Here is a 17,754-nt window from a genome sequence, read left to right as displayed (position 1 = left end):
ATTCAAATAATATTTTTTTCTAAATGGAATATTTTTATCCATAGTTTTGATTGCGAAAACTGCTTTCATTAGTTCTTTCATATTTGTATGAACGTTCACCCAACGCGGAGTAATACTCAGCCGACTTGCTAGCCCTTGGCTTGGGGCAGGGAATACCCTCTGATACCCTCTCTAGATTTCATGTATTAAAAAAGCAGATGCCCCAATCCCCCTCTGGACAAACCCCTCATCTTATTCTTATTATCATAAGTATTATAATTATCTTCAAAATATATTCATGAGCTTCATTTTAAAAAAAATAGGAGATTTGTTATTTTTAAAAGTTAATTTAGAAATTAACAATTGAACGGTTACAATGACCTTGCAAAACACTTGATTGGAAGCAGCAGCTCATAGCGGCTGAAAAATTGCAATCCCTTGAGGAGTCTGATTTTTTTTCAGTAGCAAGATCTAACACCTCTTACCAATGCTGTCTACTGCTGCCAGCCCATACCATACCCCCCACCATACCATACTGCGGCTGATTTCTGAACTGGTTAGAATGATTGTATAACAAATAATGTCTATATTTTTTTAATTTTTCTTAGAAAGGAAATTGTTTTTAAAACAATGAAATATAGTGCAGGGGTACATAGTTAGTACCAGTATCACAAACAGTAAATTTAATGAATGAGAAAGAAATTGAATTAGCAACAGGTAAAATTGAAGGGTACGTTAGTTCAAAGCAGAGTGGTGATGTCAAACTTACGTGTGGCTATAGAAAAGATACGTCAAACTATATTCATTCCTTCTACAGTGGAGTATCCTACCATACTGTTGAATGACTGGTCTCTTAAAAATCGAACTGAAAGCAGAACATATTAATAAATGATTAATTTATGAAACATTATACAGTATGTGATCCACACAACATATGTAGTACATACAAAACGTTCTTACTCGCCACAACAATTCTTATGACAGCGATGAAGGTGGCTACTAAGTGAACAGTTTTTGAAAAACACTGCACACTATACACACACATTCTTGGGATTGCAAGCAGCTTAAAAAGCTGGAAAGATTGAAACAGAGTATGGGTTGCATTCAAATATCAGGAATACTGAATAAAATTTATGGATGATATGTCACCCCTCATGCAATAATTGTGGCTTTACCTGTTTGAATTAAAAGTTTTTCATCGCCATATGATGATTGTTAAAGCTCATTGCGACGAGTAGCTGGATAAATGTACTTTTATTAACGAAAACCTAACCAAACGGAGAGCACACAGCTTTGACCAAAAATAGAAAAGGAAGCAACCCCAACTTCAACACACTTTCAAGGGGCGAAGAACATGGCCTTCAGAACAATAGCATCTGAAGCGACTCATGATCCAATCTTAATGCATGTGAAATATGTTAAAAACGAAATGGCCAAGTTTGCTGGGACTTGTTTATAACATACTTAGGCTACGTAATGTCGTTATGAGAAATAAGGACGTACGCAAAGCTTTTGGCATGTGTATCATGAGGAATTTGTCGCTCCCAAATGGTTTTCCCTTTAACTGGTGACCAAGAAATTCAAGGTAATACAAGGTAATATAAGGTAATATATGGTAATATGAGGCAATATAAGTAATATGTGGTAATATAGGTAATATAGGTAATATAAGGTAATATTATGGTAATATGAGGCCGTGTACGGAGTAATATACGAGTTGACGACCCCTCGAACAGGGGCCTGTTCTTTGACCCTTTGCGCGTCAGTGACTCGTGTCGCCCCGCTGTCGGATGAGTGGTCATGTTGCTAGACCGCGGCTGGTCGGATGTGTCGTTCGGTACACAATGAAACAGACCCGGTTGGGGCACAATGGGACACCCCACTTACTGTCTAATTCTGCCCCAACCCCTTCGTAAACAAAACTATTTCAAAATACATCGAGTACTTAACTATTGATATGTCTCTGTGTTGCTTTTTTACTCAAGAGCAAAATGTGAAAGTGAAGTCAATTTTATTTTGTTTAGGTTTAAGGTCTTCTTCCATGTTGACGGCACTTATTGGGAATGATGCGTTTTCCGTATATGTGCTACTCAAAATACTTCCACAAGTTTGTCTTGAGAGTCAATAAACATTGGACTTTGCGTCTGTCGGCGTTAAGAGCTCTTTAAAACCTATATTTTCGATGAAAAAACGCAGTGTCCCATCCTACCCCAGCGGGGTGTCCCATTGTGCCCCAGACCGGGGCACAATGGGACAAGTGCATTGTTTTTGGAAAATGAAGAAATGTACCTGATGACCTTAAAAAACAATCGTACTACCCCACCACTTTAAAGAGTACAACATTTACTATCGTTGAGGACGGTTTGGGGCATTCTAAGTCAAGTATTCAGCTGCCTAGGTCAATTTAAAGAAAAGTGTCCCATTGTGCCCCACCTTCCCTTAAGAACGAATTAAGTATTCTGGTTGCTTACAGGAATGCGTCTGCTTATGAGAAATAGTAAAAAGCTGAGCTTGTTCCGACCATTTTTAAGATTCGCGAGCTGAATTCGTAGTTGATTCAGGAAGCGAAAGAAGAGAATAACGTGACATCTGCAAAATTATCTCCAAACCGAGAACAACACAGTTAACACGCTCAAGCTTCACTGTTAAAGTTTCCCTACTTTTGTACAGGAAATGTTCGGATCGAAAGAAGAGAGTACGTAAACACGAAATGAAGCACAGGGAACGTGCGTATACTCGTTCGAAAGGAACTCATCGAAGCGGGTATAGAAAACTAATACGTACGGAAGTTTCTCAGTTGGCTAGTAAGTACGGACTGTCCAGGCAAATTATTGGCCAGACTTCCTTACTTTTATCGTGCACTGGATTTTAGACGCACCGATGGTGAACTTTGCGTCGCGTTCCTCTGGTGAAATATCGGCGAGGTCTTTTCGGACCCTTGCGTGTGCGCGTCGGACACCCAGGATGCTCTTGTAGGCGCGAGACTGAGGGTCGAACGGGTCCGACGAGTACCACGTCAGGAGCTTGTAGACAGTATCCAAGTAACGCCTTCCTGCAGTTTCTGGAGTGTCGGATCTGTAATTAGAAAATTCCAGCACGTGATTTTTGCGTTCACACAGTGTACTTGGATAAGCACGCTCCACCGATCCATTCGAAACCGCCCGACAAATAACTCAGAATGAAAGAGTCATAACCAGGATTAAAATTTTTAGTGAAGTAAACTATCACTCATCTTTATTTTCTCCCACATGCCCATGAATAATGAAGGTTCTCTCATCCAGATTTTGAGTACGGAAATCTTCATCACCCAAATTTGAGGGATAAAATACTTCTCACCCACATTTGGGTGATGAAATGTACCTCACCCATAATATGGAATGGAAACAGTGCAAACTATTAAAGGCCTTAAAAAAGTAAAGTAGCTTATCACAACAAAGTATTTTGAGCATACATAAGCGTTCAAAGAAAATTCATCGAAATTTACGAACTTTCTTCGTACGGCACACTATTTAGTATCTCATATATATGTTCAAAATACTTCTTAAAGTTTTCAGCATGTGTGGAAAATTAAAAAAAAAACGCACTTTGAAGTAGAGATGAGCGGATCCATTCCATCAGCAAAACTGTACTCGAGAAAGATGCCCATCAGGGCGGCCACAGATACTCCAACGAAGTTTTGTCGGGCATAGCGCTGCCCTTCCAGGAAGAGCTTCTCGTCGAACCAGTCGGGCTTCACGTCCTGAGGGACGCCGGAGTCTCCGGGGGCCGTGAACGAGTCGTCGACGATCAGGTCGCGTATTTCGTCCGGGAGTGACTCTCGGCCGGCCGGCGGATAATGGATGCGGATGGGGACATCCGTGGCGGCCGGCTGCGGCAAGCACCACACAGGCTACAAATTTCCGATTCTTTGTCTCAAAATAATAACGTCATTCTTTCTCCATATCCTCGAAAATGGTTTTAAGCACCTGCGCCAAATTGTGTACAGTGCCCGTAAACTAGTGGAGTATCGAACGTTTAAACTCTTGGACGCGCGTTTTTGGCTGAGCGATAGCGAAGCCCGTTACTCCAGTGGGGTTGAAAAGTTTTGTCTGTCTGTCTGTGCGTGTGCGTGTATGTGCGCACTACTCCCCCTGAACGGCTCGGCCGATCTGGCTGAGATTTTGCAGGCTTATTAGGTATGTTCTTGGCTCGGCACACGCGAAATTTCACTATCCTAGCTCACGTGGTTCAGTTTTTGGCCCGCCCTTCTATTCAAAAAAAAGGGGGAGGGCCTATGCATTTGCCTTTGTGTCTGTGTGTTGTTGTTGTTGTTGTTGTTGTTGTTGTTGGCGTCTGTGTACAAGGAAGGAGTTGAGCTAGAGTAACCAGATTTGGAGGGTACTTCAGGAGTACCGTCCAAACAAATAATCCGGTGGTGCAAATCCCGTCCGGGTCGCACAAGGGCTGCTGCAGGTGCATCATGGTTTACATGAGCGGGAGGGGGATTTCCGCCATTATTGGTGCTAGCAGGGCACATAGGGGTATTTTTGGAATCGGGGCGACGAGACAAGATGAATGGACCTGGTCCCGACCCCATCGGCCGCTTTAACAAGTTGGCCAGATCAGGATCTTCAAAAAAGGGGGTCGACCGACTAAAAAAATTTATTGCAGATTTCGATTGATCTCAGCAAAACCTTTTCAACGAGGGGTCGGAAAGGGGGTCCAGGAGCCCGACTTCGTCTATTAGTCACATCAGGATCTTGAAAAAAGGGGGTCGACCGACTGAAAATTTTTACTTAAGTTTTGGATAGGTCTTGGCAAGACCTCTTCAACGAGGGGTCGGAAGGGGGGTCCAGGAGCCCGCCTTCATGAGTTATGGGGAAAAGTGCGACGGACTCGTTTTGCGCTCCTGCTGTGCCTCTATTGCAAGGAGTTGCAGTAGCATGGCAAATATGGGTATTTTCGGAATGAGGGTGAAGAGACAAATGAAATGGGCATATTCTAAAGACAGTTGGAGTAAAAAGTGTAAGGGCTATTATTGTGAATAGAAGGGCGGGCCTAAGTCACGATGGTACATCGATAACTTTGCTTTACCCGCTCACGGTGTGTGTGATGCGAGCGGGCCGAAGGCCCGGGCCTTCGACTGGCCAAGTCGGGTCTGATGCGAGGGCCGAAGGCCCGAGAAAAGGCCGCCGGCAGGCCAAGCTGGGCCGGCCCCCTGTCGAACCGAGTTGCCGGCGCAGCAGCGGAGCTGGCAACCCGGTTCGACGGAAGGGCGGGCCCTAGCTTGTTATAGCCGAAAAACACCTAAAAAACGGTAAAAAAATCGAGTTTTCTGCAGGCAGACCACTTCTGCCTTGCAGAAAGGGGGTTCTGGGGGGCCGAGCCCCCCAGCCCCGACAAGTTAAAAAGGTACAAAGGTCAAGATCGTTTTATCCGTAGATGAAGCAACTCTATGTAGACCAGCATGCAACGAGTAAGAAGTAACCAACGACGGCCAAGCCATGCCTGCCGAAGGCAGGCTAGCGCCGCAGGCCAAGGTAGGTACGCCAGGCGCGGATTGCGGGAACAGGCCGCGAGACATCGCGAAGCCTGTTACGACAAGACGCGGTCTGGCGTAAACCTACCTTGTTTAACCTACCGTGATGCCTTCGTCCTGCTGATCGTCTTGGAGTTGCGAGGAGGTCGTCATTTTTCAAATGAATGTGCTGAAACAATGAAGGAAAAAGAGAATAGAACCACATATTCACTCGTGTAAATTTTGTCAGAATGTCAGAAACATGTCTGAAATCCTGATCAAAATTCGCGCACCTCTGAAAGCTGAAATTCTGAAAACTTACTCTGATATTGATGGTGTGAGTTCTACAGAATCTCAGGAGATGTTTTCAGCTTTCAGAGGTGCGCGAATTTTGATCAGGTTTTCAGACAGGTTTCTGACATTGTGATAACATTTACACGAGTGTTTTGATCAAAGAAATATAAAGAACGAAAGAAAAGTTCCAGTGAAACTTCAAATGTCAAATCTAAATCTTCAGCAAGTATGACTTCCTATTATCAACAAATTTTCATAGCAAAATCTGTTTTGAATATAGTACGAGCTTTGCTAGAACGATCATATGCACAGTAGCAAGACGTTGGTGTGTGTTTGCACACCGTCATTCAAAACTAGGATGATCACTGTCTATGTATTGCAATAAAACTTATCACAACATGTTTGCAATAATAAATACTGAAAATCTGAAAAAAAAAATATAGCTAAATTTTGCAATAAAGTATCACTTTTTTGCGATAATGCCGGCAAAGAAAATGCAATTAAAAATTACAGCAAAAGAAGTGATGAAAGTCACTACATAAGGGCCCTTTTATCGCAAAACTTAAGGGGTGGTTAATGCAAAATAATACAGTAACTAAATTATTGCACTCCAGGGTGCCATAAATCATGGGAATCGCAAACTCGGTTTTATCGTAAAAATTTGTCGTAAATTATCACAAAATGAATGACAGTGCAGTGCTTGCAATGTCGACTCTTCATTTTCCTCCCTTCAACGTCCGTCGGCCTCTGCTGCCCAAACAGAGGACTGCTCCCTGACTCCGGACCTGACATCAAGATCAAAGATGCTGCTCTCACTGCTGCCACGTCCTCCACGGCAATGTTTGCACCAGGACAAGATCCACAGAGGTCACCTCGTCATTCCGATACCAAAAATACCCGTGTTTGCCGGGCTAGCCCCTCTTATGGCGGAGATCCTCTTCCAGCTCTTATAAACCTTGATGCACCCTCAGCAGCCCTTGCGAGGCCGGATGATGGTTGTTGGGACGATACTCAAGTCTTCTTCAAATTTGGCTGCCAGCTCTCCTCGTACACAGACCATGACACGCGGACACAGAGGCCAATGCCCATGCTCTCCCTTTATTTCTAAAAGGGTGCTACAAAAAGTGCCACTCTTATGTTTGAACGGATTTCAGCGAGACTGATCCTTCTTTTCGATGAGAAATCAGAACTATATCGTTGATAAAAAAAATGATCACCCTCTATTGGTGGTAAAGAAAAGTATCGACCCTTTTCGGTCTTACATTTCGGTGACGCCTTTTCTCGTGCAGACATTCAGGTTACATCCCTTGCAGGTGAGATGTCTTGCATTTCGATTACAGTGCCACACAAAGGCAAAGAGCCTCGGGAGCGCCCTCTCAATGTTCGAATGATTACGTGCGACTGCTGCGTTACACTGAATTGGTTCGCACGAACCAATTATTAACTGCACTCACATTGAGGTCTTGGATGTATTGACGGTAGGTGTGAGGTCTTGAAAATGCTGTGGATCAACTCCCTTGCCAGGCATTGTGGACACTAGCGCACGCGCGATTGACTGGCAATTGGGTTTCGGTCTGTGTAAAGTGGGCGCCACGCTAATGAATGTTTATTCGGCGGACAGGCGCGTGAGTCCGAAAGGTCCTTCACCCTTTTCCCCTTGCACATTGTGATACCCTACGGCCCGCTTGCTCTAGTGCTTCATTTTTTTTTCAAATTTCAGATGTTATAGCGTTTTTTGCTTTGATGTTCAAGCGGGAGGTTTATTTCCCGGGCAATTGTTTGCTTTACAGCTTACATGCCGGCAGTGTAGAACCAGGTGTTAACATGAGCACACGCAGTATTTATTAAACGAATAGATGACTCTGGGTCGCAAAGCCTGGGAATTTGCGCATAGGATTTCTTTCATTTGAACAAGGAAATTTCGGACTGTACATCACTCGTGTAAATGTTATCACAATGTCAGAAACCTGTCTGAAAACCTGATCAAAATTCGCGCACCTCTGAAAGCTGAAAACATCTCCTGACATTCTGTAGAACTCACACCATCAATATCAGAGTAAGTTTTCAGAATTTCAGCGTTCAGAGGTGCGCGAATTTTGATCAGGATTTCAGACATGTTTCTGACATTCTGACAAAATTTACACGAGTGATGTACATTGTTCCAAAGAGCCTGCATGGACTGAAAGTGTGGGACACAGCTGTATATCCCAGGTGTGACACATTGGCGTTTCACTCTGAAAAAACGTGAGACATTTTGATTCGCGCCAAATAGTGTGAGACTGTCCCACACTTGTGTACCCACCCAGAGTAAAACACTAATCTTCTCGTAGAGTTAGTTTTTGTTATCACTCAGCAGAACCTGGCAGTGGCAACTTCGAAATGGAAGGGCCGGCCTGTCGTCACGTTCCAATTATCGGCTCAAAATACATACTCCGTCACGGACACTTGAACGTGCCTCTTGGAGTCGGACCATACACCTCGCAAGAGTCAGAGTTTGGCACTGAAGCGAACATGGTTCTGACCTCGCTGTTTCTCGTCATGCTGTCGGCAAGGCCCCTCTTGGGCTGGCAAACCTGCGCGACGGATGAATTCCGTTGCGACACGGGGAGATGCATTCCACGCAAGTGAGTAAAACACCGTATGCTCTGCACTGCGCCGCAGAACGAGTGTGACGTATTCGTTAGCATATGAACTTTGTCACATTCGTTTCAACGTGCACTAACATTTAAACGAACATGGCAAAATTCACATTCTAACGAATTTGACGTCGCAATCGTTGTATAGCAGTGGATGTGGAGTATCTTCGAAAGTGACACTGGGAAAGCAAATCCACACTGCAAAGCCAGTGGTAAGTTTGCTCAATTGACACAAATTTGGCAAGCCGTTTTGAATACCAAACACTGGCAAGCTTGGCCCTGATCGCCAGCTTAATAATCTGATTTCGGGTTCGATAATAATCTGATTTCGGGTTCGATCGCGGTGTCTCATCTACCTCATTACGTCTTCGGACACAATTCACGGAAATAACTTTTAGAAACAGAGGAAATTCATTCACCTGCTGGACAGCAGCAGAAAAAAATCGAGTGAGAAATGTTACTGATATCTGCACACACTAAATGTTATACACAATTTTCTACGAGACATCACCGTTTTTAAAACGTTTGCAAAAACGAAATTTTCGTACAATTTTCGTACGAAAAACTGCACATTTCTCGTCATTTTTGTATAAAATTGTACAAAATTTAGTACAAAATGGTACGGAAAGTTCGTGTGCACAAAAAACTGTGATGTCTCGTACAAAATTTGTACAAAGACATTTAGTGTGCAGATTTTTAAGTTTCTCATACGTTCGCATCGGCCTGACCGCATATACGCGTAAAATTCTTCATATCACTAGACTTTCGCCATGTCTTGCTGGTAGCGTAAGCGTACGTCTTGGTAGGGGCAAAAATTCCTATAACTTTCGGTTTTGCCTCTTGGGATCTTCCCAATGACATTGCCGAATTCATCGCTTCAGTCTGACTTGTGAGTGGGTGATTCCGGGCGAAGGGGGTCAATTCAGGTCAGCGGGTCCCGGTGCCCCAAGGTTGATTTGGAAGTCTAAGCGACTCTAACTTGTTGTTCTTGGACTCAAGTGGAAAAGTAAAACAATGTTCTATACTTTTAGGCACTCTAGTCCTTAAATTGACATTTTATTAATATTCATAGACGTTTTTGCACAGTAAATGAACTTTACTAAGAAGCTTGACAGAAGGCGAAATTTATGATAAAGTTTGTGATACAAATTAAAATGGGAACCTGCTCATTTCCCTTGCAAAACGGAAAATATATGGGCACTATATGGACAAAATATATGGCCCAACATGTATTGACGTCATATGTGGAAAAGATAATTTAGCAAGATACTTTTCCGATATAAAAAATATGTGGCAAATATATAAATTTCATACATTGCTCTATAAGTAGGCAATATATAGTGTGAATACACCATGGAGTCCGACGACTCAGAGACTTCCTTTACTATTTTAAAAGAATGTAAACTTCGCCTTGTGAGGACATTCAATTGTAATCCTACCTCGCCTAGTAGAACTTTTCGCGCCACGCCCAAAAAAGACGTTTAAAATGTCTGAACTGTTCCAGTTCACTTGTTTAACAGGATTTCTTAAAATTTCTTGGAGACTTAAACGCATAGAAAAGAACCTTTGCCCTGCTCAATATATGGCGTCAATATATTTTACAATGTAAATTCATGTTGAGATAGCCGCCTTTCAACATCCAGTGCCAAGGTTTTAAGAAAAGTTACTTGAAAAGTCTGCCCTTCTCACCCTGCCCCATCCCACGACGGGGACTGTCAGATATTGAAACATATATTTCGCGAAGATAATATTATATGGGGAAATATATGCATTATATATTAACGGGCACCAAGATATACCCCCATATATAAACCACGTATTGCGCAAGATAATTTGCAATATATTGAGCAAGATACAATTATATTGACAATGCATGAAACATACATGGAGTCATATATTGACACATATTTTCCATATATTTTCCTTTTTGCAAGGGTTGTGTTCACGAACGTCGATGCACTCTCATTCCAGGAACGTGACATCCCGTTCAAACGAATGTGACAAAATGTCACGTTCGCGTTTGAGCATTGTGCCATGTGCCACATTCGTTCGGATGTGAATCAGCCGTAAATTTATTTTCTCACAATCACACGAATGTGAAACAATGCTCAAAGAATCGCGTGACATATTGTCACATTCGTTTGTACGTGATGTCACGTTCCTGGGATGAAAGTGCGTTATTGAAGAAAAACTCAGTATGACTCTAAAAATGAACTGGACATGATCCCTCGACTTCGTTTTCCAGCGTAGCACGCCCGTCCATCGGCCTTATTTCGAGGGGTCCTATTCAAAAGATCTTATCTGGGCGTTCCCCCCAAGAAAATCTTACCTTAAACGCAGGCGAATTTCACTTAGTTTGATCATTTAATACAGCTATATATCAATATAATTTGTGATTTAGTTGTCGTAAATCTGAAGATGAAAGATCGAAGAAACCAAAAGTGCATGTAGAAATATATTCCGCTCACTGTCGTATTCATCCCAAATGATCAAATAGGGGTAGGTTGGGGAAGAAAAGTACAAAACGCGTACTTTGCACTGTACAGAAGTTCCAAATGAGGATTCGACTATTCTGCTCTCGTGAACTTGTAATCCAATGCCTTCCTAATTAAATGGATCACTGTTCATTGATTATAGTTCCCCACATTACGTACAACATGCCAAAATGTATGTGATTTCGGAACTCCTCGAAAAGGGTAAAGGGTAAGAAAAGTACACCACCGGGAAAGAAAAGTACAACGAAAAGAATTGCGATTTCGAACCAGGAGACCACCAATCTTGGCTCAATACACGTTTACCCCTAAAGTGGAGAGCTTTCACTTGCCATTAGTTCAAGTTTCGTCAAAATCGGTCAATTGGTTCTGATTCTACATGGACTCATCACAGAAGGTCCAAGAAGCCTTTTCTCAGAGACAAGTGGGTACAGCATTTTTGTACTTTTCTTCCCCTTTTTACGTAGATGCCCAATAACTTGTTTATTTCGAGTCTAATTGTATAACTTGTGTTGATATTTTTTGCTTGTCTCACCTAATCAAATCTATTTCCGTGATCAATTCAATTTTCAACCCGCTTTTTGTTTCTTAGAGGGTGTTCTTTTCTTCCCCAATGCCTGTACTTTTCTTCCCCATCCGACTGTACTTTTCTTCCCCATTTCATTTATACACTTATAAAAAATTGTGTTGAAGCCCAAGAGCATCGAACGGCACTGTTTTTCGAAGATGATGGTCTAAGCTATAAGGTGGTACCTTACATTGGACTGTCGGCTGATTCTACAGCAAGCTGTACTTCAAAGTACAAACATTTAAAAAAAGATTTTAGTAGTTATTTTTAATGTTTTTTTCAAACGTGCAGTTTGATTCTAAATATTATATGTAGAACTGGGCTAAATTTGTTTTTTGTCAGCGGGATGACCAATCTTTCTAAAACCACCAACGTGATGGTTCCGTGTAGTTTCAGTTCGGAGATTTAACGGGTGTTCTTTTCTTACCCGAGCCCCGAGTGTACTTTTCTTCCCCAACCTACCCCTAGAGTGAAATTTGCCTGCGTTTAAGATAAGATTCTCTTGGGGGGAACGCCCAGATAAGATCTTTTGAATAGGGCCCCCCAAGGACTCTTTTTTTCAAACACAGGCTGTCTGGACCACATCGATTTGTCAAACCAAGCGTGGGTCAGTTCTTTTTTTATGCTATCTACGCACCGACCCTTGACTCATTTTGACCAAACTTTGGTCGAATTAGGGTAAGGTGCCCAGTGATGGCCACTTTTAGCGCACTGATGCGCCTTTAACCCCTTTACTGAGTGTCCCGCACGTCGTACCGGTATGAAAATTTCCAGGAACATAAAAGAAGGATAGAGTAAAGGTTCCCAAGGCTAGAAACCAGCAAAATAAAATTTATTCTTTGAGAAAAAATTAACCAAACTATCAGTACAGTTTGCCCAGTGATAGCCAGGGTCCCGGCCCAGTGATGGCCACACTAGGGTTTGAGCGCTTTGTTTTCTTTTTTGACAGTTATTGAACCCAATTTCAGCTGGTTTGCACCTTGTTCGAAGCTACAGGGGTCACTGTGTCTTAGGAAACGGAAATCAGTGTAACCCTGGGAACCTACCCTGGGAATCTACTTGTGTTTATACCATAAATATAGAATTAAAGTTAAAATTTCAAGTTTGCGATAGAAAAGATTTGGTTTCCGAAATGATTTGATCTCGAGAAGGTGAACATGTAATGTTAAGCATGTTATAGGTACAGACTTCAAATTCAAAGGTTTATCGGTGTCCAAAGTGGAAAAAGGTACAAAATGCATCTTTTTTCCTGTTTCAAGGCCGATAACTTCTGAAAATCAAGCCTGAACCTAAAACATGCTTAACATTTTTTGTTCATCTTGTTGAGGTAAACGCGTTTCTGAAATCGAATTGTTTCTATCGCATATTTAAAATTTTGACTTAAAAACAAAACTTATTGTACGTACGGAGTCTAAACAGTTTCCATGGTACCGTGAATTCAGGTCCCCATGAGGCAGGCGGCGTGAGATGCCAGGTCAAAACCAAGATTTTTCAGGCAACGGACATGCACGGCGTCGCGTCACTCGTTGCAAAGTCTGCTCCAAAACACTAGTGTGGCCATCACTGGCTGTGCGCTGTTTTGCCTGCCCAGTACTGGCCACCACCCCTTTTCCCTCAAATGTAACGAAATTTCAAACAAAAACTTGCATGCTATGGTTAACTTGCCCTCTTTCGATTCTTCTGACGTGATGTTTCTCTTGCACGGACCTCGTATTCACAAATGACAAGCGACGCCGTCAAAGCCTGCGCTAATCTGGGCCGGTAAGGAAAGCAACGTTCGACCGGCCGAGAACGCAGTGTTCAGCGCGCTGCGCCCGTGCGGCCGTCCCTAACACTAAAAAGCTGAAATTTTTTCGGCGTTGTGTTGCCAATAGGTGACAGTACAAAACCTCAAAAGCTCAATTCTTTAACTAATCTCGCCTGGTTGGAAAGTCAGCGCAAAGTGTGAAGTGGCCATCACTGGGCACGTTACCCTATGTTGCCTGCCCTGTTGTGCACCACAATCAGCAAGGGCGTTGCGTTTCATGGCGCAGTTTACACAATCAACAGTCAATATTCATTCAGGTGGCCTGTAAAGCCAGTGCATGCAGTCTTCAATTTTCATGGTTCAGTGCCCTTGCAAAATGGAAAATATATGGGCACTATATGGACAAAATATATGGCCCAACATGTATTGACGACATATGTGGAAAGGTAATTTAGCAAGATACTTTTCCGATATAAAAAATATGTGGCAAATATATAAATTTCATACATTGCTCTATATGTAGGCAATATACAGTGTGAATACACCATGGAGTCTGACGACTCAGAGAATTCCTTTACTATTACCAAAGAATGTAACCTTCCCATGCGAGGTCATCTTACCGTGGTCGCCTAGATGAACTTTTCGCGCTACACTCAAAAAAGACGTTTTAAATTTCCTAACTGTTCCAGTTAACTTGTTAAACAGGATTTCTCAAAATTTCTTTGAGACTTAAACGCATAGAAAAGAACCTTGCCCTTGCTCAATATATGGCGTCAATATATTTTACAACATAAAATCATGTTGAGAAATATAGCCGCCTTTCAACATCGAGTGCCAAGATTTTAAGAAAAGTTACTTGAAAAGTCTGCCCTCCTCACCCTGCCCCATCCGACGACGGGCACCGTGTCAGATATTGAAACATACCTTTCGCGAAGATAATATTATATGGGGAAATATATGCATCATATATTAACGGGCACCAAGATATACCCCCATATATAAACCACGTATTGCGCAAGGTAATTTGCTATATATTGAGCAAGATACAATTATATTGGCAATGCATGAAACATATATGGAGTCATATATTGACACATATTTTCCATATATTTTCCTTTTTGCAAGGGTGTCATCCACAAACAAGGTGGTTCCTTTTTTTCTGACGGTATAGCGAGGGTCAGAAGGATGTGCGTTTCGACGCAAACCTCCGACGACAGAAAAAATGCGTAGTCGAAAAACGAAGGCAGGCATTGCAGTGGTTTGTTGTAGGTTCGTTTGCGATGCGTGGCTCCACTGCAAGGACGGCTCGGACGAGGCGAACTGCACGCCGTCCAGCTGCGCTCCGGGCGCCTTCTGGTGCGACAACGGTTGCAGGGCGAAGGAGGAGCGTTGCAACGGCAGGAAGTGGTGCAGCGACGGCGTCGACGAGAAAGACTGCCCCCCAAGGTAGTACACCCAGAATAATTGACTGAATTCCTGAGGGACTCCATTTCAGCACCACCTCATTGTGACGAAAAGCCACGGGAAATTCTGTAAAATGGCTTGCGGTAATTCTCCGTAGGACCTTCACACTAAATGTCATGGGACTTTTTTTGTCCCACGGTTTATGCAATTTTAAGCACATCCGACGCTGATACAATTTTGTTCCCGTCTGGTGACACATTTTGTCCGGCGCCAGCTGCAACTTGTACTTTCACTAGACAATTTGTCCCGCCTGGCGGACACAAAATTGCATCACCACCGGATGTGCTTAAAATTGCACAAACCGTGGGACAAAAAAAGTCCCATGACATTAAGTGTGTTCTTACATTGTTTTCCGTGGGATTATACAATCTTCAAGGTCCTACGGAGAAAACTGTGCAGTTCCACGGAGACTACTGTAAGATCCTGCGGAGAGTATCGATAAGAGGGCTGAATCCTGGCAAAAATATTCGCAGAATTTTCCGTACCTTTTTGCCACAGTGGCTCAGAACAAACGGCTAACTTCAACGGGAGCAAACACAATCGGGTACCTCTTTCTAGACCCCTGCCGACAAACGGATATAATGAAATTTTCGGAGGGGAGGGCTTATGACTGAGACTCCATCGTTTTTCTTCAATTTCACAATCAGGCTCGGCTGGTCCAAAATGAATAAGTCTCCCAAACTCGGAAGGAGTAGGAAAGCAGCCAAAATAGAGCCGCCTGGTCTGCACTGCAGGGATCCAGAAGAAAAGGTAGCGGCTAGTCTGCAGTGGGACGTAGGTCTGCGGCGCCTTCAGAAATGCAGATTGGAGTAGAAACGTTCCGAGGAGTAGTCGAATCGGGCAACTTGTGTTTGAGGTGGATCTGGAACTTTCTTGTACTTCGAACAGTATACACATTAAATTTCTCTGCACTTTTTTGTACGTGGCCTTCACACAATTTTAAGTACTATGCACGCTTTTTTACAAAGTGACACGCAATTTCAAACGAATTTGAGCTCTACTGCGTACAAAGTTGTATGAAAAAGTTCGTACCATGTGCGAAATTATGTGAGGCCACGTACGTAATTGTACAAATGCGTTTGAGGTTGAGGTGCACGAATTTGTTAACATGTTAACTGATACCGGTTTAACTACTCTTTTCAAGGTCTTCCAACCAAACCTACAACTGCCCCGGTGCTGACGTGCGGTATTACAAGCCGAGTGTGGTTTGCGATGTGGACTGCAACTGCGACGATTGCGGAGACGAGGTACGAGTGAATACTTGTCTCGAAAAAGGCAGCATAGCATGCGCCTTGCGTCGTTGAATGGGTGCAGCCGTGAGCATGACAAAGTAATTTGTGATCGCCACAGTTTTGTTAAATGACGCGTTGGGCTTTCTGTCGAAATTTTTAACGGCTGATAAAATGCGGATTTGCGCGCATGGTTAGGCGGCGTTCAAGTAACCCAGCAACCATCACGAAAATTTGAGAGTGTACGATGAGTCCTGTACACTCACAGAAGTCTACGAAGCATTGGATTTGTAATTACGCAGAAAACAAAGGCATTGTAGAATTGCTTCGTACTATGCAGAAATGCTTCGTATAGCCAAGGATTTTGAATCATAATACGAAGCAATTCTTCGTAGAATTTACAATTCCTTCGTATTACGAAGCAATGGTTTTGCAGACTTTTTTTGTGTGATCTTCGGAGTAACTGAATATCCATCAGCGCTGAAACATTGTCAGCGGGGCATTTTGAATTGCCTTCTAAAAGGATAAGGTATGGGGTTATCAATCCAAGCTCAAGATTTAAGAGTGAATAACTCTACTTTTTTAAAAATCAAAAGCGTTAAACGAACTCTGCCTTTACCATAAAAGTTTGTTGTCACTTCATGACAAAATCGTGTATGGCATTGTCATCACTTGCAAATGATAAAAATGTCATCACAAAGAAAATACATTTTCGTAACGGGTCACAGTATACTTAAGGCATGGGCATGCCAACAATATCATCAATGTTGAGATAACATTCTCGCAAGAAAAATTAGCCTTGAAATTTATCATCAATGGGCAACCAGAATTTTTACAGTGAACGCTTCAACTTTTCTTCGCAGGCAAACTGCACCAAGAAGGAGCTCTGCAGTCGTGCTTCCGGCGCCTTTTTCTGCGACGGCCAGTGTCGTCACCGAGACCGCTGGTGTGACCGTGTGGCCGACTGCAGTGATGGCTTCGACGAGCGGAACTGCCCGTACAACACGAACACGGGGAAATCCACCTAACCGACCCAACTGTGTCCCCCATTTTCCAAGTCTCTATCGGGCGGCTCTTGAATTGTTTTAGAGTGGCGGCCACACTGCACAGAGTGTGAGTAGTACAACAAAAATACAACGAAATCTGTGATAACAAGTTTAACGATGATTGTGAAAGAACAACCAGAATTGTGAAAAGTACGAGGCCTGGACTGCACTCGTCGTGCGAGTCCCTTTGTTCTTCGTACAATAATTGTTTTACTTTTGAAGTACAATTCATCCCTGATAACAGATAATTTGCCAGGATGTGTTGGGTTGTTGTTTCAGTCTTTTCTAGCGGTTTCAGCATTTGCCCATCAGGCGGAGTGTCATTCTTTTTGCCATATTCAGGGCAGTACCACTTTGCTAGAAGAAAACCACAACAAAGCTAAGAATTCCTGGCAAGTTTTTATCAGGAAAAAAATGTACTTTCAAAGTACAACAACCGTGGTACAAAGTAAAATAGAACTCGCATGACGAGTGTAGTCCAGCCCAGCCCAGACCTCGTTGTACATTTCTTTCAGAGTTTTCGTTGTCCTTTTGTTGTACTCATCACAATTTGTCTTGCAGTACAGATCTGACAAGGCCCGCGGCCCCCGGTGCGGCCACTGTTTTGAGACCAAAATAAAGATAAAGATTAAGTAAGTCCTTTTTTCTGCTGCTCGGATCAGGCTTAAAACAGTTGCTCACTTTTTGAGGCAGCCACACCGTTTCGGGAATTCAATTGGCATCACGGAATTACAACACGTGCTGGCGTCCCAGTTCGTCATGTGATGAGATTCTTAGTTTGAGGTGGAGGTAGGATCAGGTT

The 17,754-nt window shown here is 42.9% G+C and overlaps 2 protein-coding genes across 5 annotated transcripts in view; one reads left to right on the top strand and one right to left on the bottom strand.

The window, feature by feature from the left end:
- LOC117649689 overlaps nt 1–7,359 on the bottom strand; it is a 19,530-nt gene extending 12,171 nt beyond the window's left edge. For 3 of the 4 annotated variants that reach the window (XM_034392653.1, XM_034392656.1, XM_034392657.1), the window contains exons 1-4: nt 7,225–7,359; nt 5,600–5,666; nt 3,564–3,847; nt 2,858–3,054 (exon numbers count right to left, since the gene is read on the bottom strand). In XM_034392653.1, the coding sequence (XP_034248544.1) occupies nt 2,858–3,054; nt 3,564–3,847; nt 5,600–5,650 (532 nt within the window). In that variant the 5' untranslated portion in view covers nt 5,651–5,666; nt 7,225–7,359. Of the gene's footprint in view, nt 1–2,857; nt 3,055–3,563; nt 3,848–5,599; nt 5,667–7,032; nt 7,175–7,224 lie in introns of those variants that run through there. The other variant, XM_034392655.1, reaches the window with a different exon arrangement.
- An 851-nt stretch (nt 7,360–8,210) lies between these two features.
- LOC117649692 (low-density lipoprotein receptor-like) lies at nt 8,211–17,588 on the top strand. Its single transcript, XM_034392662.1, has 4 exons — nt 8,211–8,394; nt 14,483–14,659; nt 15,822–15,924; nt 16,770–17,588. Exons 1-4 carry the CDS (start codon nt 8,282–8,284, stop codon nt 16,932–16,934), a joined length of 558 nt encoding a protein of 185 aa, XP_034248553.1. The 5' UTR covers nt 8,211–8,281; the 3' UTR covers nt 16,935–17,588.
- The last annotated feature ends 166 nt before the right edge of the window (nt 17,589–17,754 follow it).

Source organism: Thrips palmi, unplaced genomic scaffold, assembly GCF_012932325.1.
Source record: "Thrips palmi isolate BJ-2018 unplaced genomic scaffold, TpBJ-2018v1 HiC_scaffold_4, whole genome shotgun sequence".
In the NCBI taxonomy this organism is placed as follows: domain Eukaryota; kingdom Metazoa; phylum Arthropoda; class Insecta; order Thysanoptera; family Thripidae; genus Thrips; species Thrips palmi.
This window is presented reverse-complemented; position numbering and strand designations above follow the sequence as displayed.